Source organism: Drosophila teissieri, chromosome 3L (genome assembly GCF_016746235.2).
Source record: "Drosophila teissieri strain GT53w chromosome 3L, Prin_Dtei_1.1, whole genome shotgun sequence".
In the NCBI taxonomy this organism is placed as follows: Eukaryota; Metazoa; Arthropoda; class Insecta; order Diptera; family Drosophilidae; genus Drosophila; species Drosophila teissieri.
The window spans coordinates 16,160,474-16,187,048 of NC_053031.1; the positions used below are offsets into that span (position 1 = coordinate 16,160,474).

Here is a 26,575-nt window from a genome sequence, read left to right on the forward strand (position 1 = left end):
GGGATTGGGATCGGTTCGTGAACTTCTCCAGCCATTAACTGTGTCGATCGATTCATTTGGTTCCTTCATGTTGTCAGTGAACCCTCTATCTCCACACATTTCGTAAGATTATTTCCAGAAACCAAAACTCAAACCGAAATTCAATCGGCATGGGGCTGGGATATTAATCAGAGCAAAATATCCCACCGCAATCGTAATAATTATCGCATTGGCTTACATTCGTTCTCGATTCGCAATTGTGACCCGTCACGATTGTACAATCAGCAATATATACATACATATATAACATACATATGTACGTATGTCATTACCCACTACTAAATGTCTGAATTTGTATCGCATTCGTCAGCAGTTCAACTGCCGCCAACTGCCGAATGAAGTGCCATGAGTTACCCAAGAGGCAATTGACCCGGGTTGGGGAAAAAGTATACAATCACAATCCTGATGACATTCACCCCGTTTACGAATCCGCAACATGTGCAAAGCAGGCGAAAGAGAGCAGTGCTGAAAGGCGAACAACAATCGCCGAGTGCAACTCGAAAACAAACAGAGAAAGTGCATGGGCGGCGATTTCTGGAGGGATATTTTGAGTGCAGCTGGGGGGGTTAACAAGACAATACACTCCCAAGATATACAAGTATTTCAGAGACCCCTTCAGCAAACGACTATTTCTACACAAGTATTATACAGATCTTATACAGATTTAATTCAAGTATTATAGAAACCCCTTTGCCAAACGACTGATTCTACATAAGTATTATAGATCGATTCCCTTTAAAAAACGACTGATTCTTCAAACTGATTCTGGCAGAAGACTGCAGTTCGGCAACTCTTTCGGCTTATCTGGCGTATTCGTCACTTTTTCGGCTGTGACGTTTTGCAACACAAATTGTGTCGGTTGCTTAAACGCTTTCCGTGTTGTTCTGAATGCAAAAAGCGAGCGGTGGCGAGATACAAAAATAAGAGCCCCAAAAAAGAAACAAAAGATACTTTTGAACTTGTTGCGCCGCCTTTGGAGCAGCTCATTGTTATTGCGCTTTTTTTCGCGTTGATGATAATGATACATAAAGCATATAAAGGAAGCAATATTTTGGGAGTTAGCTGGGGCTTTTTGTTTGTTTGTTACTCCTGGCCCCGTTTGCTTTTCGAGGCAGAAGCTTCTTCTTCTGGGGAGGGGCACACACGCGCGTTTAATTGGGTTGCCAAAAGCGGCGTACCGGCGATAAGATCCAAATTGCATCCGCTTATATATTTCATGCAGCAACTGCAGCTGTCCCTTCAAAGCCCAAGCCTCCCATTATAAGTACTTTTTACAAATTGAAGTTTGAAAAAGGGTCTCTAAAGTACTTAGAACTTCTTAGATCTCATTTCAAAGTGTGAAACTGAGCTTTCACTCCAGAATGGCACACATTTTGTTAGGTCCTATAGGATATTAGTTGGTATTCTGGCTTAAAGGGACTATATAATACCCTAACATATAAGTAAGAACACTTTTGCAAGTGAGTTGATATCTTGGCTGTTCCGCTATATTAATTCGCCACTTTGAATCGAACACCCTGGCATAATTTGCAGGTAAACCATAGTCTTAATTGGCCACCTAAGGCCAACATTTTCCCTCTAAGTTTTTGCGCAGTTCTTTAAGCCTCTCTAGCTAAATACCGTTAATGGACAATTTCTTTTCGTGCTTCCCTTTTCTGGCCAAGTTTTGTTTACGCAAAAATCGAGTGTGGAACGAAAACGCAGTCAACAGTCAGCAGAGTCAACATCAACAACAGGCATAGTAATTCCGAAATGCCGAAGACAGCGGCCGTCAAAACAACAATAAAAGAATAGACCATTACATAAGCCCCATTCCCAAACTATTCCCCCAAAAAAAAAAGAAGAAAAAAAAGTAGAAAGTCATTAGGTAAGCAAAGTGCCGCGAAAAGAGAAACAGAAACCGGAAAAAAGAAAGAACCAAAGAACGAAAAAAATCAAAAGTTGTAAACAAATATGAGCGTAAAGGAAAACGAAAAACGGGAGGGGAGATGATGTAAAAGGGGTACTGCACCCCGCCCCTCTTCCCGTCCCCTCAGCCACCAGTCTTCTGATTCTGATTCCAATTCTTCTGGATTCTTCTGGCCGACAGTGAACTTGTCCCAAATAAACAAAATTCCAAACGGTCCAAACTCGGTGGTGGGGCAACTATGTTTGCTCCTCTCTCTACCCACCTTTCTCCCCCTTCCCCCCTCTGTATCGGCCTTTCTCCGCTGCCCCGTCTTCGTATTGCGTAGTTCTCATTTCTCTGTTGTTCACCTTGTTTTCTTTCTACGCCAAAAAGGTGTCGATGGTGTCAATGGGAATGGCTTAAAAGTGAGGGGTAGTTGGGGGGTTTTCGGCTTTTGGGGGTTTATGCTATTGTCATATGATTTTTCCTGGAATCCGGCAGTTCAACAAGTTCTTTGACCAGATTGAGTCACTTGACCACAGAACGCTCATAATGTGAAGTGGCTAATAAAACATCAGGCGCATTAAGTGATCGTAACACTTTTTCAAAAAGGCACAAACTTCATAGTACAAATTCTTCTAGAGATCGTTAATAAAAAGATTAAGTCTAAAAGACTTAAAAGTCTAGAAATACGAATGTATATGGATTTTTAAGAATATCTTTTAAAATGGTTTATCGCATGATCTTAAATAGTTCTATACTGATTTAAATCTATTCCTTTTATGCAAAGCCACCTTTACTAGCATAATATTTACTTTAATTGTTTAAATTATCAAATTTTTGGTAATTACGCCAATTAGACTTTATTAATCTTACATCCTTGTCTGATTTCTCCCTTATCATACTTTTTATACAGGGACTGCAGATCTCACCTTCATTTCCACACCCACTTGGCAACCACCCACATGGCATTCCGCTCATTTGCTCTCCCTTTTACGATGCCATTAGGCTCCACTTTTTCCAGCTGCCCACAAGTCAGTCAACCCATCAATCCTGTCCAGCGTTAGCCGACTTTCACTGCCACCCACGGCATATGAATGACCTCCAAAAGAAGAAAAACGCAAGAGAGTGCCGCAGATTTTCCTGCGCCCCCACATGAATTTCCAGTCAATGCACTCGGTCCATAAAGTTAATAAACTATAAATTACTATCAAAAAACCATCGAAGAAAATGCCGAAAAAAACTTTCACAAAAATATGCAACTAAGCCAATTTTGCGCCGTTGTTCGTGCAACACGTGGAAAATGCACCGCTCCCCCCTTTTTCCCAATTTCCCTGTTTCAACTTCGACTCCGAACAGCATTTTCACTTTGTTTGGGTTGCTGTGGGTTAAAGTCCTGCCATCGAGGTGTCAGTCAACTTTCGTGGCAGTCGTTGCATGCTGCATGTTGCTAGTTGCTAGTTGCTAGTCGCCCGTTGCAAGTTGCAAGTTCCCAGTTCCAATTTGCTGCTGTGTATCACTAGCATAGTTGCCCACCAAACTCACTCGAATGCTCCAATGAGTTTTAGTGCACTGAAAACAAAACAAAAGACGTTTTGAATTTAAGTAGATGAAATATATGCAACATAGCTAAACTGTGTATTACATTCGTGTGCACTAACTATGCACTTCATATGAGCTAGCCAATTGGTATGGCTTAAATTGCTTGAATATAATTTTCTTGCAGTGCAGCGCAGAGCGAGAGGGGTATGGCATATCGCAGTGAGAGGGGAAGGCAGTGCAGCGACCTGCGATCGTCGACCGAGTCAACAACACTCACCGCATACTGAATCATGGATGGGAATTGCCAAAGGGGGTGCAGGTGGGGCGATCGTGGACGGGGTTTCTCTTTGACTTGGCAGCGTCATCAGCTGACGTCTACCCCCTTCCCCCCTTGCGACCCCTTCCCCGGCAAATTGCAGTTGCATACCAGTTTTTTCGCGCTATTTTGCATGCGATCGCTGGCAGCAAAGGGGAAACCGACTGGTGGAAAATGGGGGGCAGGTGGAGGGGGGTGCATGTGGTAGAAAGCGCCAATGCACTGCCATAGTATAACGAACTCTCTGAACAATCTCGACACTGGTTGTCGGGGTGTTTGACTTCTGTGCCTGGCACCGCACCACCGATCGCAAGTCCAGGGGGACGTGGGGCGTCGGGGAATGCGACCTGGGCACCGAGCAGGTAATTGGGGGAAGATCCCCCAGTCGGGCGTTCAGTTGGTGGATAGAAGATATCTTTGGTTCAAGTGCTCGAATATAACTGGGTTCCCTGAAGAGAACAGCTTTAATTTGCCATTTAAACATGTTTCGCAAATAAATATAAACAACACCTGAAGCTATTAAAAATCACTATTGATTTCAGTTTCCTAAACAGGTACACTCTTCTGGGTGAAAATATAAATACTTGTTATCTGCCCCGATTGGTTGTATCGTATTTGGCAAACCGGATGAAGCGTCAAGGTTTCCAGAGCATTCTTCTGGCTGAGCGATGAGCAGAATTCTACATTCTATGCGAATTCCTCGCATTGCCGATCCAAACCCACTGCCTCACTAATCGCCTGCCGATCAACTTGTCACCCGCCCTTCTCCTCCAGCGATCAGCGATCAGCGATCAGCGAACCCCCTGAACTGCCTTGACTGCTCGTGATAATCGTGGTCGTCGGAGTTCCAACCGCTCGACCTCAAAAGCCCCAAGGGTCTCTCGACCTCTCGCCTCTTCCTGCTTGGCCATAATCTAATCAGAAACCAGAAGCGCTAGGCTATCGATTTGCCACCTGATTCCATCCACAGCTCCACCGCTCCACACGGCAATACCTTTCAGGCGTGTTCTATGACCGCCAGATAGTACATTAAACTCCACTTCCTTGTGCTTGCGGGGGAAGGGGGCACTGGCGCTCATCGCATCACATCGCATCGCATTCATAAATTATCAGTCAGCAGGCGCAGAAAAAAAGCGATACGAAAAAATTATGCTAAACACGTTTGAGGCGTATGTGCTGGTGCTCAAACAGGTTTCAAATTCCCCGACGAACCGAGCCACAGACCAATTTCGGGTACTCTCTTCGTCCAGGAACCCAGTTTCTCATTATACTCGTATACCCGTATATTCTTTTTGTCTCACTAATTATTATGCTAAGGCCAAAAAGCGCAGAGAGACAGCCAAAAAGGGTTGCGAATTTCCGAAAGAAACGAGAAGTGAGAAGTGAGAAATGAGAAGTAAGAAGTGAGAAGACGCGGCGGCGAAGAACGCACAATTCTACAGAAGACAACCGAAGTCTTCGGTTAATGGAGGTCATTCACTTTCGCACGAATTGTTTCTCCACTGGAGTCAAGTCCAAGTCCAAGTCCAAGTTTCATCTTACCCGCCATATATCGCATATATCGCATAATCTTATTACGTTGCCAAATATACATCGGTTTATATAGTATATACATTCTGTGCCTGTGCCTGACTTTTGATTTTCGTTGTTCTTGAGTTTGTTTTCTTTTCTTTTCGTATTTTTTTTGTTTGGGTTTGTATGTTATTTTTATGGCTTTTCTGCACTTATTACCGACTGAGATATCAATCTGTGTGCGCTGTTTTTATGCCACGGTCTGCGGCAGCTGCCAGCCTATTGACCAAAAAGTGGTTTGATCAAATAATGTGGTTTGATCGGTTTCCTTTCGGCTCGTTGGCTCCCCAGCCCGATTCGATTTGGTCAAGTGGCGAAGTGGCGAAGGCTTAGCGCCCAAAGAAAAGAGATTCGTTACAGAGAAAGGGTAGAGACTGAAAGGGTTTCTAAGTCGAGATCTTTCTGACTTGGCTCCGAAGTTCTCATCAAGAGCTGGTCAAATCATTTGGAGTTTAAAGAATATACAAGCAATGTAAGGTCGTACATCAATACATGACATGATTAATTCATATCCGACATAAAATTGTTATGAAATGTATTGAACTACTTCATGTTTCATTTTTATTTTATTGATAATAAGTTTCCTCTACCAATCCTATACCATTTTTCTTCCTCTTCAGTATATAAAAGACTAAGCCACCATTTTAGCCTTCCAGTCATTCATAAATCATCGCTTAATATGAAATTCTGCGCCATATCTGAACCCTCTGGTGGGCCATTAGGCATCTGTGTATCTCTGTTACCAAGTGTCCAAGTATCTATCCCAATCAACTACCGTTCGAATCTATCTGTATATCGAATGCAGAGCCATAATTCAAGGCCTGTGCAAGTGCTTATTACCAGCGAGCCGACCAAGTGCAAATTGCCAATTAAACATCAGTAGTGGAAAATGCGGATAGATGGGAGAGATAGAGGTTGATTGGGAAAAGAAAGGAAAGGAGAGATAGCCCGGGTTAAGGTTTTGTGTCTCTGGCATAATCGTAGAAAGCACGTGCGGCAATTACCAATTTTCGCAAAACATGGCCAAAAGTGCATTCAACTTGGCCAACTGTGCGCATGCGTGGCGCGCGTTAGAGCGAGAGGCCACGAGACAAGTCAATAAACTGCGCAGCTTATCAGACAAACTAAGCACGATCGGAGGGGGGAGGAGGGGGGAGGAGGGGAGTGGGGCAGAACTAAAACTGCAGCTGCGGGGTGCGAATGCGAAGCTGTTGGCCTGGCTATTTTCCCACCAAAACAGGGCTTGAAGCTATAAAATGCTACAAGATATAAGCTTATATATGCCAAATATAAGATCTGAAAAATACAAATGCTTTTAAATAAATTCCATTTGACAAAGTAATTATTATGCTTATTATTACATATGTATCATCAACTAAGCTAAGTAAATTCAACTACTTTAAGTATGCCAATTGAAAAGATTGAAATAACCACATGCCATCGGAATCGCCATTAGACGCCTTAATCGTATAATTTGTAATCATATGAATAATATTCGAAAGTGCAACTCCACAGTTTGGCGGCATTACTGGAGTGCGAGTAACCCTCAATAACAGTTACAAAACTGTAAGCAGTCGTAAAGCCATTCCCCCGCCCACCCCGCTGCAGTTTCCAGTTGGCTGTGTGCGTGCGTATCTGTGTGTGGAGTCAATGCACGCAACTAGGCATAGATACCAATGCGAATGCAACTGCGACTGCGAATGCGAAAGCCACGGCGACCAGAGAAGAATGTGCAAGAAGAAAAAAATTGCACACAAGACGTACGGTCGGCAAAGAGATAGGGGATGGGGGGTGCGAGAGGCGGTGGGGGGGAAAAGTGCATTGCACTGCCCGAAGGGTTAAAGACCCTCAATGAGCGATCCGCTGCGAGTGGAAAAATCCGAAGATCCACACACACACACACACACACACACACAGCGGCGGCGAAAATCTGTGCAGCGGGAAAGCAAAAGTGCAGCCTCCCCAGAGGAGAGAAGAAAAACAATGCCAACCGAAACGAACCTACATCAACATCGCTGGAAAGTGGCTGGCATGGGGGGCAGCGGGGGGGAATGGGGGGCATTGGAGGCTTGGGGGAGGGGATCGTGGCAATCTCAGCCTCGGTGCAGTGGCTTTGAACTTCACACAGATTCAGCTCTCTCTTTCGCTCGCCGCACGCTCTATCTCTTTCCATGGCTCTCTTTTTCTACGCCAACGTCGGTGGTACCCTTTTCCTATGGGGTAGTATGGTCCACCCATTGGCTTGTACCTTTTAAGGTAGAACATTGAGACGGTGAACTTTTGTTTTGCCTACTAAGGGGACACAAATGTATTATTTTTAAAAGAGCAAATGCTTAAGTTAAGTTTGTTTAGACATAGGAACTAATTTCATCCAAATCCCACTTATATTGTTATAAGCCAGGGTATAAATAAAATCCTATTCCTCTCAAATGATATTAAAGATGCAAAATCTTCCTAACAACTTTTACCAAGCTGAAGACTAGCATAAAATAAATATTGTGTTCTGTTGTATAACTTCTTAGAGGGTACTTCAAACGTCCATCCCTTTGCTCCACTTTTCCCTGTCTTGCTGGTGGGTCTATGTAACCATCGATGTGGCCTGCTTTGTGTGTGTGTGTGTGTGTGTCGGTTTTATATTTTTTTTCAATGTCGAGTTCACTTTTTAAAGCCGGGCATGAGCGCGTTGCTATTGGGATAGATCATTGAACGTTCAATGCGCCTTGATTGAAGCGAGTCGAGGTTCGAGTTTGAGTTCGAGTTGAGTTGAGTTGAGTGATCATCGCATCGCGTCGGATGGATCGCTGAAGTGGAGGCGTCTGCCCCAAGGCACTTTTGATTAATTTCCACTGCACCCCGCCCTGCGCCGATAAGGCAATGCGTTTCCTGCCCTTGCATGTCGACAGGCAATAACAATGGGAAGTGGAAAATGGGAAAAGCTGAGGCCGCCTCGCCGCATTAGAAAACCACCGAAAAGAACCGACTCGAATCTCTAGCGAAGCAGATAAACCAGAGGCAGCCGCAGAAGACGAGGTCTAGAAACGAGTTCAAGTACAATCCCAGAACCAGAAAAGAACCGAGAGGGAGTGGAAAATGTATACAGGATTTAATGGGGAAATGGAAAATGCTGTGGAGCATCGAGCTGTGGAGCATTTTCTGGAAAATTCCTTGAAGCGGCAACCAGGAAAGTCCGCAGATCAGGCTAAATGGAAAATACAAGTTAGTACTGGTTGCAAAATTTATTTTTATTTGATTTAAAGAAAGTACATTTTGAATATTATTGAATATAATATTTTCTCCAGTTCAATATACTTCAAAGCTTGACCTCTCGACCTTCCGCTTAGCATTCGTGAACTTTTCACAACGCATGGAAATTTTGCAAGTCTAAACACATATCGTTCCTTTGATATTTTTTGGCACTCGGCTCCAATTGTTTATGCAGCAAACAAAAACTAATAACTATTGCTCGGTTCGTGCAAACAAGAGGAAGTGGCAGCGAAATGGAGGAAAGCAGTTCAACAAACTGAGACCAGGCCATGGTCAAGATGTGGCTATATTATTTAGAATTTGGCAGTTCCCAACCCGCGATAAAGACACATAAAGCACCACACCAGCATGGGCGAAAATGCTGACGACCTTGGCTAATAAAAAGCGTGGGCAGGGAAAGCATTGCATAGATTATGTAACTGTACCCGAACTATCAGCTGTCGTGGACCTTGAAAACCCTTATCGAATCTTAACCTTTTGCGAAAACTACGAAAATACAGCGAGTCCGGAATAAATAGAAATCAACTGCTGATAAGCACACCTGTGCACCCGCTGCCCCCTCACCACCCACACACTGTTACTTGTTCTATTAGTTATTTTTATCACGAACAACATGGGCAACATACATATATGGTTCTGAGTCAAGAAGTATTTTTCATACGAAATATACCCTTATATTATTATTCAAAAAGAATATGTATTTCCATACATACGCTCGAAATTTAAGCATTTAAACATTTAAACAAAATATATATAAATATGCATGGTACCCTCCTTGTAAAGGGTATTTGGAAAAGTGACGCGGAGGAACAAAGCGCACAGAGCGAGACGCAGATAGAGAGTGGAAGCGAGACGGACATATAGGAACAGAGATAAGAGCACTCTGGGCCGAGGAATTTGTGCTGCTGACCTTCATTTCGGTTTCGACGCTGATAACAAAGACTCACCGATAAGAGACTAACTGTCACTGCCTCGGCATTAGTGTGTGTGTGAGGGTTTATTATTATTATTTAAGTTTGCTCGCTGGTTACGTCGATAAGGCGCATGTTGTTCCACTGTACTCGTAATTCTCACACACACGGCCTGATTAGTGACCATTATGGCATAGGCTCTGCCCCAAAAATATTACGTAGTGCAGGGTATACCACTTTTACACGTGGGTGAGGAACTTAAGGGGGTTGTACTGTACTTACAGGGGTTAGTATGGGAGTTACCTGGTAATCGAAGGGGAAACTGTCTGGGAAAGCGACACAATAGTGAAATGTTACGTGGAACCCTGCGATAAGATTTCCTATTATTGCACTATACTTGTGAAGAGCCTTGGTAGAAATGTATAATCCCAACCATAAAGCGCATATCTATACAAACAAACTGAAATTGTATAACTTTTTTATCGTATCTGAGCTATTAAGATACTTTTGCTGTGTAGTATCAAATCTGATATTTTTGCCAGCCCAATTTTGGCGCCGATTTCGATCGCGATAGGGTTAGGGTGCCTTGTCTCCTCCACTGGGGGCAACCTTCAGAATACATATCATGCATACATTGGGATCGTTCTTGTACCCAGCGCCCCTTCGCCATGACATCATGAACGGGCCCAAAAAGTATGCGTAATCAACGACACAATCCTACCAGAACAACAGTGCCGGAAAAAAGAAGCCACGCAAAAAAATTAAATTGCTCGAGTACGAAAAATCACTATGAAAAAATTCGGCAGAGCTGAAACGAAAAAAAAGGGAAAAAACAACAAAACACAGACGGAATACACACATTTTCAATGCGTAAGCCGCAAAATGGTTGGCCTTCAAATTGACCGAGTTCATGAACGCGGACGGACGGATAGACGGACGGACTCACGCACCTTCTCATTGTGCGTTAATTATATAGATACAGATACTCAAACACATAGATAAACCAAAGAGCGATAGACGGATAGACGGATAGACAGACAGACAGACAGAATGGGGAGTTACGCAATTCGAAACTGGTTTCGGAGTTCTGAAATCTACTTGCCCAAATTGTTAACAACTTATCGGGGAAGTTTCTTTTCATTTTTATTTATTTTTTTATCGTATTTACTTTACCCCCGCAATGGCGAGTTCGAGTTTTTTGGCAAATTAAATCCAGCGACAAAGTGCACAAGGAAACATTTATAAAAGAGTCGTTCAACTTGATCAGGGGAGCTCGTATCACAGTAGCATGTAGCATGAGAGCCTTCAACCTCTCGTCAACCGATTAACAGTTGTCAATGATTATCGTGCTCGTAGCACAATAAAATAAGTAAAATAATATAAATTTGATGCCGCACACACTGATCCATTTCTCTGGCATGTGCGTGCGGCCCTCATTCTCAATTTATCGGTCAATTGTACGCCGTACGCCATACGCCGTTCGCCGGAGAGTTGAAGGCGAGTTTTGCGTCAGGGACACTTCTTTATCGGAGTACTTTGATCCAGCTGTCGTGACTAAGTGACTAAGTAACAGCCAGCCAGGCCTCATATACCATACACCATACACCACACACCATACTGATACTGATAAACGGACTGAAATTCGCAACATAAAACGGGAGAGCGACGAGATACAACTCGGGATGGGGATGGGGATGGGGATGGGGATGGGGATGGGCATGGAGATGGAGATGGGGGTGGGAATGGATGGGGGAGAAAGCCAATGACATTTCCAAGGAGTTCACTCGCCCCACGATCGCGAGCAGTGATCGCGGGCCAGATCATGACATGGCGAAACTCTCTGGAAATTGGCAGAAAAATGTAGTCATTAGAAACGTGGTCAGGTTGGTGGTTCGAATCACCAGTCTCCAATCACATCGTTAAAAGATGGAATTTTCCAATACCTATATCATAACAGATAAACCATGAATCATTAAGAACGTAATATTCAAATTAGAGAGAGAGGGCCTGTCCCCTTTGCTTTTAGACGAAAATGTAAATTCAGTCAGTCGGGCATTCCCATGATGCTGATAAGAAAATGTATATACGAGTATATTTCATGCAACGCAGACGTACTTCAGAGTCCCTTGAAGACTAATAAAAGAGAATAGCAGCTCCCGAATATTGATAATAATACATTTTTTTGGAGAGTTCACCCTCATTGAACTTGACCCCCACTTGAACCCCCGGCTGGGGATCTGAACTCCTCGGAGGTTCCACTTTCGTTTTGTCTGCTCGTTTATACACCATACTACATGTATATGCATCCCATCTCCAGACTCGAACTCGCGGATCCGGGGACTTGACTCTTGAGCTGCCTTGGACTGTTGTCATTATTGAAATTGCATTAATAAGGAAGTTCAATGTTTATTTTTGTTTGGGTCTGGCGGCTGAAGGAAAATGTGCTTTTGTTGTTATTATTATGCCGCTCGAGTCTCTGATTACGGAGTCCGGTGGCCGATGCCGATAAACGTCAGCAAACCGATGTGAAAGTGATCGAAGAGCCGAGGGATAAAGGTAATTAGAGACTCGATTCAAGGGTGACGGAGGTGGGTGGCAATCTAAAATAAGCGTGATCCGCATTTGTACCATATACAGTCAATGGAAGTTCTGTGCACCCAGTAGTTCTCAAGCAATCTGCTCATTATCAAGATGGCAATTGAAGATAGCTAGAGATCGTCTTAGTGTTACTTCCTCCCCTATGTACATATATACAACTAGTGTTAGATGCATTGTCAATTTCGTTCAATAAACAGGGGTATTAACAGCTAATTTATCCAAAACAATTTCCACATTCCCACAAAAATACCCCCATAAAGATTGAGAAAATAGGAATATCTTTCTGTTTTTGTTTGGAGGAAAACATGTCGTATTCCAAAAAGAAAAACAAAACCCTCCCGCCTGCCGAGGAAAATGTGTTAAATTTTCCCCCGCCGACAAATGTGCCGAAAAGAAGAAAAATTGAAATGGAAACAAGGAAAACTCAGTCAAAGATTATTTTTGGAACGGACGAGTGAGACGGCGAGTGTCTAGCCTTGAATGGGTCAAATGTGGGGTGTGTGATGTGGGTTGGTGGTGTTGGCGTTGGGGCAGGGAGGGGTGCGGAGGGGTTATCGGGGGCCTCCTAACTCAACCACACGTGGCTCAGCGATCCAGGAAATCAATTTAGCATTGACCTAGGCGAAGTTTATTCAGCATTCAGCGGGGTTTATTGCCTCTTGGCCGTGTAAATATTTGATTTACATGTGTTCCGCCCAGTGTCAACGACTGAGTGTCAACGATCCTATGCGCGGATCGGATCCGAACTCTTCATTACTGTGAGTGATATAATTTTTAATTGCATGTAATTTCATAAATTTTCACTCCGTCGAAGTTTTATTGAACTCCATCCAAGGGGTTTTTCAGAGCGTGTGCGGGAAGGGTATTGTGAGGGGGTGAGGGGGTGGATTGGACTCTTTTTGGCTCTCCGCTCGAGCGACATGTGTTTCTCTCACAGCTGTTGTTCACCCTCGCTGGCTCACACCACTACTATTGTGCGTTTATGCGGGGCCCCATTTCCTGAAATCAGTTCATGAAGTGCTTGATAAAGTATGTTCCATTATCTAATCTCTCACTTACTAGTAAATACGCCGAAAGCGAACCATTTGGCAACAAATTTATGTTAGATTATTATCTAAATAAGAGAGCATAAACATAACCATAAGCATTCAAGAGCACACAGCAAGTTCATGAACTGGTCTGCCCATAACCGCCGTATCTGTGGGATCGCGCTCTCCCGCTCGCACTCGCTGGGTGGCTGGCAGCACATGTTTCAAGTGCGAGAGAGCGCGACGCGGAGAGCGCCGACGTCGACGCTCGGCTGGCCGAAAAAACTGAACAAGATCCGCCGCGAATGTTGATTTTCCTTTCATTGACTAACTGCCACTCGCAGCGCGCAGATCGTCGGCTCCGCTTGTTCCGTTTCGTTTCGTTTGCCTCGCTTCGCTTCGTTTCGATTCGTTTCGTTCGATCTACTTTGAGTCGCGAGTTTTTAGCAGTGTAGTGAGTGCGCCTTGAAAAGGATAACCCATAGAGTGATTCCAATAGTTTTTAACAGTGTGAATAAAACATGTAAACTTGGCCCAAGTAGAGCTTCAAAAAAGATACAAAGATACACAGCTTCAATGCGAAGGATAAAATAATATCTTACCAGTGCTGCAAAAACCAAAACTATGCCTAAGGCTGGAAATTTCAATTGAAAAATTTGCAAGAAATATTCCAAAAATCTATTGCCCCTGAAAAGTGTTGCCAAAACCCCCAAGCAAGCAAAATGTTAATGTCCGCGGACAGTTCAGATAGCGCCAAGACTTCTGTGATCTGCAGCACAGTTAGTGCCAGCATGCTCGCACCACCAGCTCCAGAGCAGCCCAGCACCACAGCACCACCCATTTTGGGCGTAACAGGTCGTTCCCACCTGGAAAATGCCCTGAAACTGCCGCCAAACACCAGCGTTTCGGCGTACTACCAGCACAACAGCAAACTGGGCATGGCCCAGAGCTACAGTCCGGAATTCAGGAGCCTGGTAGCACCTGTCACAGATCTGGATACTGTGCCACCCACAGGTGTGACCATGGCCAGTTCTTCGAATTCTCCCAACTCCTCCGTCAAGCTGCCCCACAGCGGCGTGATCTTTGTCAGCAAATCGAGTGCCGTCAGCACCACCGATGCTCCCACAGTGGTAATGCAGCAGCAGCAGCAGCAGCAGCAACAACCACAGCAGCAGCAAATGCCCCAGCACTTTGAGTCCCTGCCCCACCACCACCCACAACAGGAACATCAGCCACAACAGCAGCAGCAGCAACATCACCTGCAGCACCACCCACATCCGCATGCGATGTATCCGCACGGATATCCGCAGGCCAGTCTGCACCACCCGGGCGGCATTGCGGTGGTGCCGGCGGACTCGCGGCCCCAGACTCCGGAGTACATCAAGTCCTACCCAGTTATGGATACAACTGTGGCTAGTTCGGTGAAGGGGGAACCAGAACTCAACATAGGTGAGTTCTTTGAGATAGTAATAAATCGGGATTACTGGATGTATCCCAGGATATAGATTAAAGTTAGGAAGGAATACAATACGTGACTGTTCTTGAGCACACTTAAGCTTATTTGAATCAGAATTCCAATAAGAAACCCGTATTGATCTCGTTAGGTAAAGCACTCTTATGCTTGGCTTCCGTTTCGCCGGAACGAGAAACCTTGAAAACCAAAGGTATGCAAACCATAAAACGCCGGTATACATACTATATCTAAAAAAAATATGAAGTATATTCGACCGGACCGAGAGAGAAAATCCGATCTCGTGTTTACCGATCTGATTCGATTTTGACCTTCCCCCGCCAATTAGCATTTGGAATATTGGAATATTGGCCTGGCAAGGCGGAAATTTGCGAGGTGGCGCCCGATCAAATTACTGTGACGTCACGCATGTCCAGCAATCGTGTGACCATCATTATCAACGCCATTATCTATATCAGTGCGTTGATCGCCGTTTAGTCGAGTCGAGTCGAGTCAGTTTCAGTCACCAAGGTCGTTCCGCATCCGAAATCATTTACTGTTTAAGCACCGAGTTCAAGTAAGTTCAATTAACTTGAGCGCTCGCCATCGGGTTTTCTCACTTTATTTATTTATCATTTTTTTGTTCCACCGAAATTATAACTGTAGTGGCAATGTCAGGCTTTTGTTTTATGACTAAAGGAAGTTAATGCACTTATGAGCAACCGGTTCGAGTCCGCATAGAGATTCGAGTCAATATATCGAGTCAAGGTAGTTCTTCCTATAGAGGGAACTTATTGATTGTCGTTCAATCTTTTTTAATGGATTTTGAAATAAGTAGACGGGGATTATTTGAGGTCTTGGGGTCAGGAGATCCCAAGGTGTTAAAGGCCATGGAAGAAATTGGTGTGCTTCTTATGCGAATTAAGGTACATTTCATATGCCTCATAATCATATTCATATATAAACATGTAAATATGTGAGATTTTGAGGCTTAATCATTATGATTTTATAACATACGTAAAAGTCCCAATAAATGTGTGATACCCATATTCACGGCTTAAGCCGCAACACGCCTCGAATAAATTGAATTTCACACTTACTGGCAGGAGAGTCGAGCCGAAAGTGAAAACCAAACGATATTTATATGTGTCTCGATTATGTCTCCAATTTCCAATCCCCCACCATTGCTCACCCACTGCCGTTGCCATTATTTGCTTTACTTAGCAAAAGTGTGTGTTTTCCCCATGCCACCGGTATTTATTTATGCGTTTGTGTGTTGGTTGGCATTGCATTTCACTAAGTGAAAAACTGGGCGAAAGAGATGGCGCGATGACAAAGTCGGTTTCCAAGTTCATTGCTACCCTGTGGATTGCGGATCGTTGGATCGGTAGATCGCTATAGCGTTTGATTTCTTTTCGCATTCGCAAATGAATTAGTTGGTGTTTTTGCTCGCTTTTGGCCGGGTCGATGTGCATCCGCTTGCCAAGTTTCGCGTTTCAATTGCAGCCAAACGAAAGTGAAAAGCCAACTGCAGCTTGACTTGGCCAAAGTCAGAGCCAAATTCACTTTTCACCGCGGCGACTGCGCATGCGCGGCCAATTTACGGGCAACAAAAAAAAAAAATAAAAGAAAGAAAATGAAAATGAAAAAATAAATACAAAACCGGGTCTAAGTCTCTTTGACATTTTTACATAGCAGCGGGTTAATGACTCCACTGTGCCACCACCCCCCGCGCCCCTCCGCCCCTTTCGAATGTCGGTGAAAGTCAAGCTGCAACGCTACAATTGTCCAAAAGAAAAGTTCGCCTTGCCACCATTGCTCTCCGCAATTTATTTGTCTTGTGCTTCATTTTTTTCTTACTTCGCTTTTCGCAGGCGCTTTTCGAATATCGTAGGCGGCTCTTGAACTTTTGCTCACTTGGAAAGTTTAGCCTATTCGATTTTTATTTGTATTATTTTATTTGATTTTTATTTTCATTTTAGTTGATTTTCGGTGCGATCGTGTTTATTTTTATTGGCACAATTATTTGTGCATTTTAGAAATTTATTAAGCGGCCAAAGACCTGAAAGTGAAAAGCATCGGCAAATCGAAAGTAACGAATTTTGTGTTTCTTGTTGCAATTTATTTGTGGGCCAATAATTTGTTTGCCCATTTTTAGGGGACTTTTACTTTTGGCTAATTGGTGTGGACAGCTAAGATGCAAGTATTTTTAAAGGTTTTTTTGTTGATGTTGAGTTTAACAATTTTAAATACTTTCATTTTGCAATAAGCAAACGTTCCCACGCCTTCGATCAGTAACCCCGAGAAGTTCAATAAATTCACGAATTCCCCAAAAAGTACAAGGCACTCGAAAGCAGATCAATGCACTCAGCGCAAGGCATTTTTCAAAAAATTCTGTTTCATTGGGAGGTCATTAATTCCCAGTCCCGTCATAAACAAAAAATAACAGAAAAAACAGAAAATATCTCATTGCATAATAGCAATTTTAGGCGGCAGTTGTTAATTCAATGAGTTCGCAGCGAAGGTGACTAAAACGCGCCCACTTTACAAGGTGTATCCCTCATTTTGGGCTGACCTCAGTGGCGTTTTTTGAACTTGACGAAAAAGTTGAATAAAATTTTTTTTTTTGATTCTCGACTTTATTGAACGATACATTGAACTGGCGCTAAAATAAGGCAACTGAAAAAGCGAAACGCCGAAACACCGAAAAACCTGTCCGAACATTTCCGCATTGAAGTTTGTGGGCAGAGCGAGAACGCTTCTCTCGCCCCCTCTCGCTCCCTCCTGCACGCGCAAAACTTTTATTGATTGAGCGCGAAAGAGAGCGAGCGAGAGCGGCAAAAATTTCAATGTCAAATTTTAATTTAGTAGTTTTTTTTCTGTGAGTTACCCACACAGACGCAGAGACAGAACATTGGCAATATGGCAATATCTCTCGCTCTCTATCTTCTGCGATCCTCCCTCTCGCTCTCTCCCTCTTGTGTTAATAAATATTTTGAGTAGTCGAAAATTTGACTGTGAGTGTGCGTGCTTTTTTTTGTGGGGTGTGTGTTTTTGTGAGGGGAGCTGCCATTTGTTTGGCTTATTTCTAGCATTTCGCTGATAGTGCCCGTTCCACCTCTTCGCAGGCAGACACCCCCCGCCCCCAAACCCCCGCCCCTCGCCGCATCTGTGTGCGTGTGGAGTGAATGAAACTTTCAAGGTCGCCTGCGCGCACTGGTGTGCGTGTGAGCGGTGCGTATTAGATAATTCCCATGGATTTGGCAGTCTGATTATTCAGTTAGCTAGAATTCCACAGATCGCCGATTTATAATAAAAATAAGCAATTGTTAAACTTTTCAAGCATATTTTAAATGTTATTAAAATTCTTGTCCGTCTGAATCACACAGTTTAAATCCGATGTAGACAGTAAAAACTATAAAACTCAACTTTTATAGACTTCATATTCCTCTGAATCACTGCGAAGAAAAGCTCGACTAGAACACCTGCCCTAATCATAGGGAACTATCAACTATTCCCTTCCTCATGTGGGTTATTGTTACACCGAAAAAAACAGAATAATATTTATCAGGCGTTACACGTGTCGCCGATTAGCGAACCAAACACTCACTCAGAGTTCCCAAGGCGATGAGACAGCGATAGAGGAGGAGAAAGAGAGGGCAAGGAGGGGCCAGGAACGAGACAGCGATAGGGAGGAGAACTGACCTTGCTGCCTTTGTTTACAGAACAGCGAATTTTGGTAATCCGTGAGCGAATCTATTACAAATGCAAGGTCTTGCCAAAAAAAAAACTAAATTTATATAAATCACAATGTGCCAATGACGTAAGCCAAGCGATTCTGAATTCAAATGGGTTCCGAATTAGGAAAAAATATAGGAACACAGACAGAGTCCGAGGGAGATAGGAACAGTACGTGGCATTCTTTATTCTCTTAACGCCCGCGATGAATTATTTTTAAATGTGTGCCACGAAATTCCCCAAAAAAAACAACAACAAACGATCCCCAAAATACAAAAACAATCACAACACAAAGGAAGTCCGAACACAAGCACAATATTTTATTGAATAAAGACAAAATGTGGGATGGTTCTTTTCAAGTTCAAATAAACATGCCAGCTGTGATTGTTGTTCACCTTTTTTAGCTTTCCTCCGCGATAAGAACTTCAATTGCGGCTGCTTGTCCTACAGATAGTTTTGTATCTTTATCTATAAGGAAGACACGCGCTTATGAATGAGATGTTTTCGTGTTTTGCTTCCTATTTGAGTGACTAGCAGATACGACGGACTGGTAAATGATCTTGTTCTAAAATCAAAATCAATTGGAGATTATATATCTTTTGTATCTTATTTGATCGTAGAATTCGTGTGGTGTAATTTACAGACCCCTTCATGTGCAGGTTAATTAGTTGGCAAACATAAATGTAGACCACCACGCATCTGCACTCTTTGTTGAACGCAAATGTATCAGCTATCAGCATGCAGCGATCTTTCGGTCTGGAAACTTGAGGCAAACTCAGTCAGTGGCGTGCCGGAGATCAGTGCAACACGCAACCCCTTTCCTTCTTTCCTCCTCGCAGCCTGTTTTTTGTTGTGGCTACACGATGCAAAAGTGCAACGATCTGCACAGCGAAATGTCAGTGAACTTGTCGGCATTGCAGCCGTGTAGATGCTGCTGTGTGTGTGTGTGTGAGTGTGGCACAGAAATAGCAAAACGCAAGTAACAGATACAGATACAGATACAAGTTGCTCATGATCATGATGATGATGGCCATGGCAGCGTGAAGATCATGAACATTGTTTGCCATTTACAATTGTTTACAAAGCGTGGCGCGTCTGATTGCTAGAGAAAAAGAGGAAGTACTCATGAAGAAAATGAGATACGAACGAGAGAGAGAGGGGGAGATATTCTACTGGAGAGAGAAAGACTTTCTTTGGAGCTTCCTCAACATGAAGAAGGAACCAAAACAAAACCTGTTTAAAGAAAGTCTTTCTCTCGGCCGCCAGAACTTGTTTCCGCCCAAAAGAAAGTCTTTCTCCGCCGCTCATTCTCTGCTGCTCTTGTGCTCTCTCTCTTGTTTACTTTCTTCTGGTCTGATCGCCTGCTTCCTTTCTTGTTTACCTGCGCGCCGGTGAAAGTTACGTAACATTTCTCTGGCCAAGAACGAGCTCAAGTTCAGCAACAAGTTTTTGTGGTCTCGCCCATTTCGTTTTGCTGCTTTCTTCGTCTTGGCATTGGCATTGCGTCGTCTTTATTTGAAGAAAGTATTACGTCCACTTTCTTCTGGTTGTTTATGGTGTGCGATAATGAAATGTAAGTGATAATGAAAGTTGTTCAATGGCTCCTCCCTAGGATAATACATTTATTCTAATATTTTTTGGATTCCTTAAAACTTACAATTACTTACAGACACAATTAACAAATATAGAAAGATACTTTAAAAGAAACATAATGTGTTCCCCTTTTATATATTCAATACTGTGAAATTCATTTTCCAACACAATTACCCCATCATAGCTCCACATTTCAGTATCTTTTATGCTATTTTCCGGGTATTAATCGCAAATTGCCATCTTCTCTTTGCAGAATTCGATGGCACCACAGTGCTGTGTCGCGTTTGCGGGGATAAGGCCTCCGGTTTCCATTACGGCGTGCATTCCTGCGAGGGTTGCAAGGTAAGTTCGCGAGAAATTCATCCTTTGATGTGGGAACAGAGGGGTTGTCTGTGCCGCGGGGGTGGCAATTCAAAAGTGTGCTCGCCACGTGCAACGTGATGCCCAACCACCAAGCTTCGGCTCTGACATTGAACTCGATTGACCTCCTTGGCAGGGAAAAAAGGGATCAGGAATTACACACGCTGGCAGGGTTGTTTTTCTGCCAGCAACAGGCCCAATGCCCTTCACAAAAACCTGCGTCGTCTGGCGAATTGTCCTTGCATTAAATTGCGTCGCAATAAAATAAATCAAAATGTACAACAACACGGTCCTGGGCACAACAAATGAGACACAGAAAGTAAAAAAATAAAATAAAGCAACCACCAAACCAGAACGAAACCTTCAAATCTGCCTTTGTGAGCGATTCTTTTCATTCTGCACTGCAACATCAAATTGGCGATCAATGCAATGCGATAAGGATCATACTTTCTTTCAATATATACAAATTGGATTTAAATAAAGTTTATTTTGCTTGATACAATATAGCTAGGCGTAAAGCTAAGCTAAGCCAAGTTGAAGGTTAGGGAAATATATTTAAAAGTTTGCAATATTTTGTGCAGTGTTCTCCTTGGGCTCCTGCTGCTTTTAAAGCCTGCGTTGCCGCCCTTTGTCGTCTGTGACATTGAAAATGCCGGCCAGTTCATTCGCCCAAAGAGTTGCGGCTCTGGACAGAGTCCAGTGATCGTTCCAGTGATTGTTCCCTTCATCCCAGAGATGAGTGTCTCGCATGAAGGCATCTCAATCGGGGCGAGCTTCACGAGGGGATCGTGTCACGCGATCATCACTACATCCACTCTGCACAACCTTGGCAAAGTAGTTTGCCCTATTCCCTTATATTCGCCGGCACTCGGGGTTCGGCCAGCGAGTCGGGTTTAATGTCTCAATGACGTCCTTGAATTGGGTTAACAGCCAGCCGAGGTTCCTTCTCGTTCTCGTTCTCGTTCTCTTTCTCGCTCCCTCACCTCATCTGCCGTCCCTTTCTGGACGTCTGGCCCTTGGCGGTCCTTGTATTTGCTTTTGCCTCGAAAGCTTAAACTGTCTGCGCGTCTGAAATTTCAAACGTTGCTAAAATATTACATTATCAGCACAGTGATCCCTCCGCTACTGACACGCTTAGGAGGAAGACAAAGCTGGTAGGAAAATAGTTCAAACTAATTCAATTTTGTAGGAAAAAACTGTTGAGCTCGCTCTAGTTTTACTTACAAGAAACATATACCATTTCTAATCTGAAACCTTATAGATAAATGTTTTATTTAACTTGTAGAATGTCCACTGTATGTCCACCTCGAGCTGATCTGCAAAGGAAGAGGCAGAGGTTCATTGACTTTGGACCAGTTTGTTCGGCCTTTCAAATTTCTTGGAACTTCTTTTGTTGTGTGCTAATTTATATGATTATTATGTGAATGTAAATATATGCTTAACCGAATAGGTAGGCCTACGAATTTGTGCTTCCCTCGCGCCTTTTTTTGAAGTTCAAGGTTATCCCACAGACGCCCTCTCGCTCCCTCTCGCTCCCTCCAGCTCACACGCATGTTGCCATCTCGCTCGCCGCCTTTGAGGAAGCCAGTTTCGCGCATTGCTCATACGCCGCGTGGTGCGGCGGCTTGATTTTGGCTGATATTTCCGCCCCGTCCATTTGTGGCTGCGATTTCGGACTGGTGTGCCTACCTGATCTGCGCGGTGGACCTTCGTCTTGTCTATTGACCTCTATTTCAGAGACAGATTCTTGGATTTCGTGTTTCCCTTTTTGTTTTAGAGCTTTTTGCGTTTCGAGCTTGACGAATGACTTCATTCGTTGCCAACTGACTCATTTGGCGACCTGGCCACCGAGACTCTATTTGGAACTCGTTTGTTCTTGGTCGTATTTCATACATAGTTTTAGAGCCGCTTAAGGGTTCTACGCGCTGATTAATTATGGCGGAAAAGGTTTGACAACGAGCATGTAGTATATTTATAGGTTTCTTAGGCTTGGGTTTCTTTCAAGGTGAGAACTACAACTTTGGTGTTGCACAAACTTTTAAAAAATATATCCATTATTGCATTTTCATGATATATGTTACTAATTGGGCTTATTCTTCATTTCTGCATTGAGAGTTATACACGAAATGAAAGACTTATTAAAAGACTTATTCACTGTAGCTCGACACCTTGGGACAGCTAGTCAGAATATACATAGATACCTTCTTCTAGAGCAGAACCGAAAATGGGTAACAGACTCACACCTCTGCTCCCCACTCCATTATCCTTGGCCAACTAGTTTCACACATTGCTTGCCTGCTGCCTTAATGACCCAATTCCCGATTTCGTAACTAAAAAAATAATAGAGGGCAGGTGATATTATTTATATGTTTTTTGAGGGACCACGACGAAGGAGCGTGCGAAGAGGAATAGTCAAATGGATGTTAATTTCCAATAAAATGCCGGGGGACTTTTCGTGGTGGTGGTCAGCTTTCTTTATTTCTGATTCTGGGCCTATTATCTAACTTGTTTGTTATTCCTTCCACATTATTTAGCATATTTATTTATTTACCCACACTCAGGCATACAGTTTTGTGTGTTATTTTTTCCTTTTTCTTCATTTTTTTGCTGCCTCTGGTTGTGGCTCTCGTTTTATTTTTCTGTTTCCATTTCGCCTCGGCAGTTGTTGTGTATGCTTCGTGTAGTTTTTCGTGCGAGTATCTGTGTGAGTGGCGCTGCAGCTGTGTGCGTGCAGCAAATGTGAATGAACTCGTTCAATGTCAAAGCAGAAACAGAAGCAGCGTACGCAGCATAGGCCACGCGAAAGCAGCGGAGGGAGAGGCGGAGAAAGAAGAGAGCCTTACTCTCGCGCTCTCTCGGCGGATTTTCATTGCATTTAATCGAGAGAGAGAGAGCGTAATAATCAGTAAATGTTGGGCATAGCAATTGTAGTATTATTATATTTATATGTGGAGCGGCTTATTAGCCTCCTCCTCCTTCTTCTCCACCCCCCTTCCTTACCCCCTCCACCGATGATTCTAACTTTTCATAGACCCTAACCTGCACCAATTTCAGGGCACTCATCAGATAATGATTGTTGTATGAGCAAACACCAAATGCACTTGATAATCTCGAAGAAAGAAAGGCAAGAAGAAGGGAAGAAAAGCAAACTCCCCAAATAAACAGAAGACATTTCATTTGGATGGTCTTATCAGGGGAGAAAGATACTTTATACCCATAATTTGGTCATTCCCAAGATTTTATCACGGGAGACCTCAATTCTCATTCTCATTTGGCTTTCGAGGTTTTTCACTTGCCTGCACTTCAAATTGGGAAACCAAAAGGAAAAGCCAGGGAAAACAGCAGAGAGAGAGAGAGAGTAAGAGAGCGGTGATTCGGATTCTGATTGTTGGGCTAGGACACACAGCACTCACACAGAGGCACAAAGGTTAATGCTCTGAAATGCACTTGAACGACTGACTGCAGTCGCAGTCGCCGTCGGCAGCGACGCCGACCGCGACGCAGCGTTGCATGAAATCGTCTAGGCGTGAGTTTGTGTGAATGTGTGTGTGCGAGTGTGAGTGAGCCCGAGGTGTGGCGAGGGTGAAAAAAACGAAAAGGAGAGGGAAGAAGGAGAACGGGGACGGGGACGGGAATGAGGAGTTGGGGTGGGAGGCGCTATTTATTCCTATTTAGGTTGCGCCTCTCCAGGGAAATTTCTAGAAAATGCATTTCCTTTTCAAATGGGTCTTAGATTGGATGCAGCTACACAAAAATGTTGCTTTTTTCGAATTGTTAAAAGTGTTTCGCTTTAAACATTTAACTTTAATTGGAACTAGTATTTAGCCAAGTTTTTAATATATCTTTATTATTAAAATGTTGCTCCTTTGTCTAAAATTGAAGTTCTTCTAATTCAGAGACCCTAAGATAATGTAATAATTTCAATTTCACACTAAGAGCCATATTTATTTATGGAAAATGCTTTATTAGTGGATATGAACAATTTCTTCATTCGCTTTGCTTCCTTTTCAACCGCATAACTGTGCTAAAACGAAGCTCCAGATTTCCCACACATTTCCACTTTACAACTATGGCAACCAACACTCGTGCAAAATGAACGATGCAAAAACACTCTCCCACTCTCTTTTTCGTTCTCGTTCTCTTTCTCTTTCGCTTACGCATCGCCAGTGACGTTTTGTGCTCCGCATTTCTGCCCACAAGCAGTTCAATGCACCTTGCAGAAATTGGGTCAACAACCTCAGCCTATTTGGGTTACACGGCAGCTCAAAGACGGCGATTCCCTGTGCTAGAAAGATAGTAGATATGTCAAATTAGCGAACAATAATCCTGGCATATTATATACCTGGTAAACACTCTCTCTTTCTCTGGCTCTCTTTAAAATAGGACATACTTAGCGTAGTAAAGTCGAAGTATATTTCAGGGACTTATGGTTTTGCACTAAAATCATTTTATTTTGTCATTAAGATTTAGTTTGATTCACCATCAAATGTTCGCAGTCAGATCATCCGAATATTTTACATTGCGCACTTATATACATTTTACATCTGTGTCTACACAGGCTATTGGCGCCATCTAGCGGCAGGTGTCTACCTTACGATCGAGCTGTGCGCTTTTCAAGCACAAAAGTATGCAACGAAGTATGCCAGGTTGCTCGTCTTGTAGCTGCGAGCTTTTGAGAGTGCGCTGCCGAACGCGAAATTGTTTTATATTTAAATAACAAATTAAAATGTGTTTAGTAACACATTCTAGTTCAGAAAAATAAGTAAGCGAAAGGATTTGGGTCACATAAAAGCATTACAAAGCTATTCGAAATGGTTTTATGCAAGGTTGAGCAAAGTTCTTAAAAACAGCATTTCCCTCCGAAAATATTGTGCAATTCGAAACAGCGATATAAAGCTGCCGAGAACACAGAGGCGCACTTAAAACGGCCATTAAAATGCAAATGACTAATTATTCTCGACTATTACTCGACTAGTGAATATGCCCAGCCAAGGCCAAATCGAATTCGTTTACTTGCCCCGGCGAATGAGTAATTAACGCTGAAATCAGAATCAAATGGCGAGCGAATTAATGCTGCTGCCACGCCCACCACCACCAGCCTTTGGGCTTTGGCCTTATCTGTTTCGGCAAAGAGAACGTGCAACTGCCACTGCCACTGCAACAGCAGCTGCAACTGCAACTCCACTACGAGCTGTGCCAAATGCAATTTTTTGCTCCCTTCTGTTACGAGCGATAGTAAAATGCAAGGCGAGCCTGTGTGAGTGTGAGTGTTTGCTTGAGTGGCTGAGCAAACACAGATATAGCTGAATATATATGTATGTATATATACCACCTATACCTGAACCACCCCCAAAGTGGAGGACAGCAGCCACTTTTGCTGACCCAGTTAAAAGTCGTTCGCCCCGACTCTCGTGCCACGTGCCACGTTCCACGTGCCGCGCTTTTCACCCGCCTCGAGTTCTTGGCAAAAGTCTCTGCTTTCACTCGAGGTTACTTACCCCTTTTTCGGTTTCGGGGGTGCTGTTTGGCTTGCGGCTCAGCTTGTTTCACTTTTCCACAGCTGCTGCTCCTTCTGCTTCTTCTGCTCCTTCTGCTGATGGCCCAAAATATTGTGTTTGTTTAGACTGGCATTTGTGGGCCCAAAGGAGGAGGCACAGCTTGAAGTGTTCAAGGATGGCCTCGGTTTACGACTAATTGAAAAGTTGAAATATTAGGCAGAAATATTCGGCAAATTATAACTCTGGCAAACAAATGAAACCCCCATAAATTATGACACGTTCTTGCGCCTTAGCATTTCAGGCAATAAATGTCATAAGATTAATGTTTTTAAAGTACTCCTTTGATATATTTAACTCACATTGATTTAAAAAACCAAATGTTCTATTTTCCCACACTCTGTGCAGAACTGAACTTCTGTTGCGTAATCGCTTGCCATGCGATGTCACATTTGGCCAGCCTTTTTGTTTGGCTTGCTACTTGCTACATGTTGCACATGCACATGCACTAGCTGTTGCTTTCTCTTTCTCCGCTGCAATCTAGCTGGAAATTTCCCAGTTGGTTGGCAACATTCTAGAACACTCGCACACACACTCGCACACACACACACGCAGAGGGGCAGAAGAACAGAACGTCAACGAACTTGCCACAAACGCAACGAGTTTTTCTGCAGCTTTGCTTTATTTTTGCTAGCTGTGTGAGCAATGAAAGTACCGCAACTCGCAGAGCGCTGAGAAGAGAGCGAGACAGCGAGAGAAAGAGAGAGAGAGGGGGAAGGGG

The 26,575-nt window shown here is 43.4% G+C and overlaps 1 protein-coding gene across 2 annotated transcripts in view; it reads left to right on the forward strand.

Moving 5' to 3' along the window:
• LOC122617971 (ecdysone-induced protein 75B, isoforms C/D) overlaps positions 1-26,575 on the forward strand; it is a 101,138-nt gene that overhangs the window by 39,490 nt on the left and 35,073 nt on the right. Inside the window, exons 1-2 of one of the 2 annotated variants that reach the window (XM_043794048.1) lie at positions 13,543-14,607; positions 20,193-20,281. In XM_043794048.1, the coding sequence (XP_043649983.1) occupies positions 13,881-14,607; positions 20,193-20,281 (816 nt within the window). In that variant the 5' untranslated portion in view covers positions 13,543-13,880. Of the gene's footprint in view, positions 1-13,542; positions 14,608-20,192; positions 20,282-26,575 lie in introns of those variants that run through there. The other variant, XM_043794046.1, reaches the window with a different exon arrangement.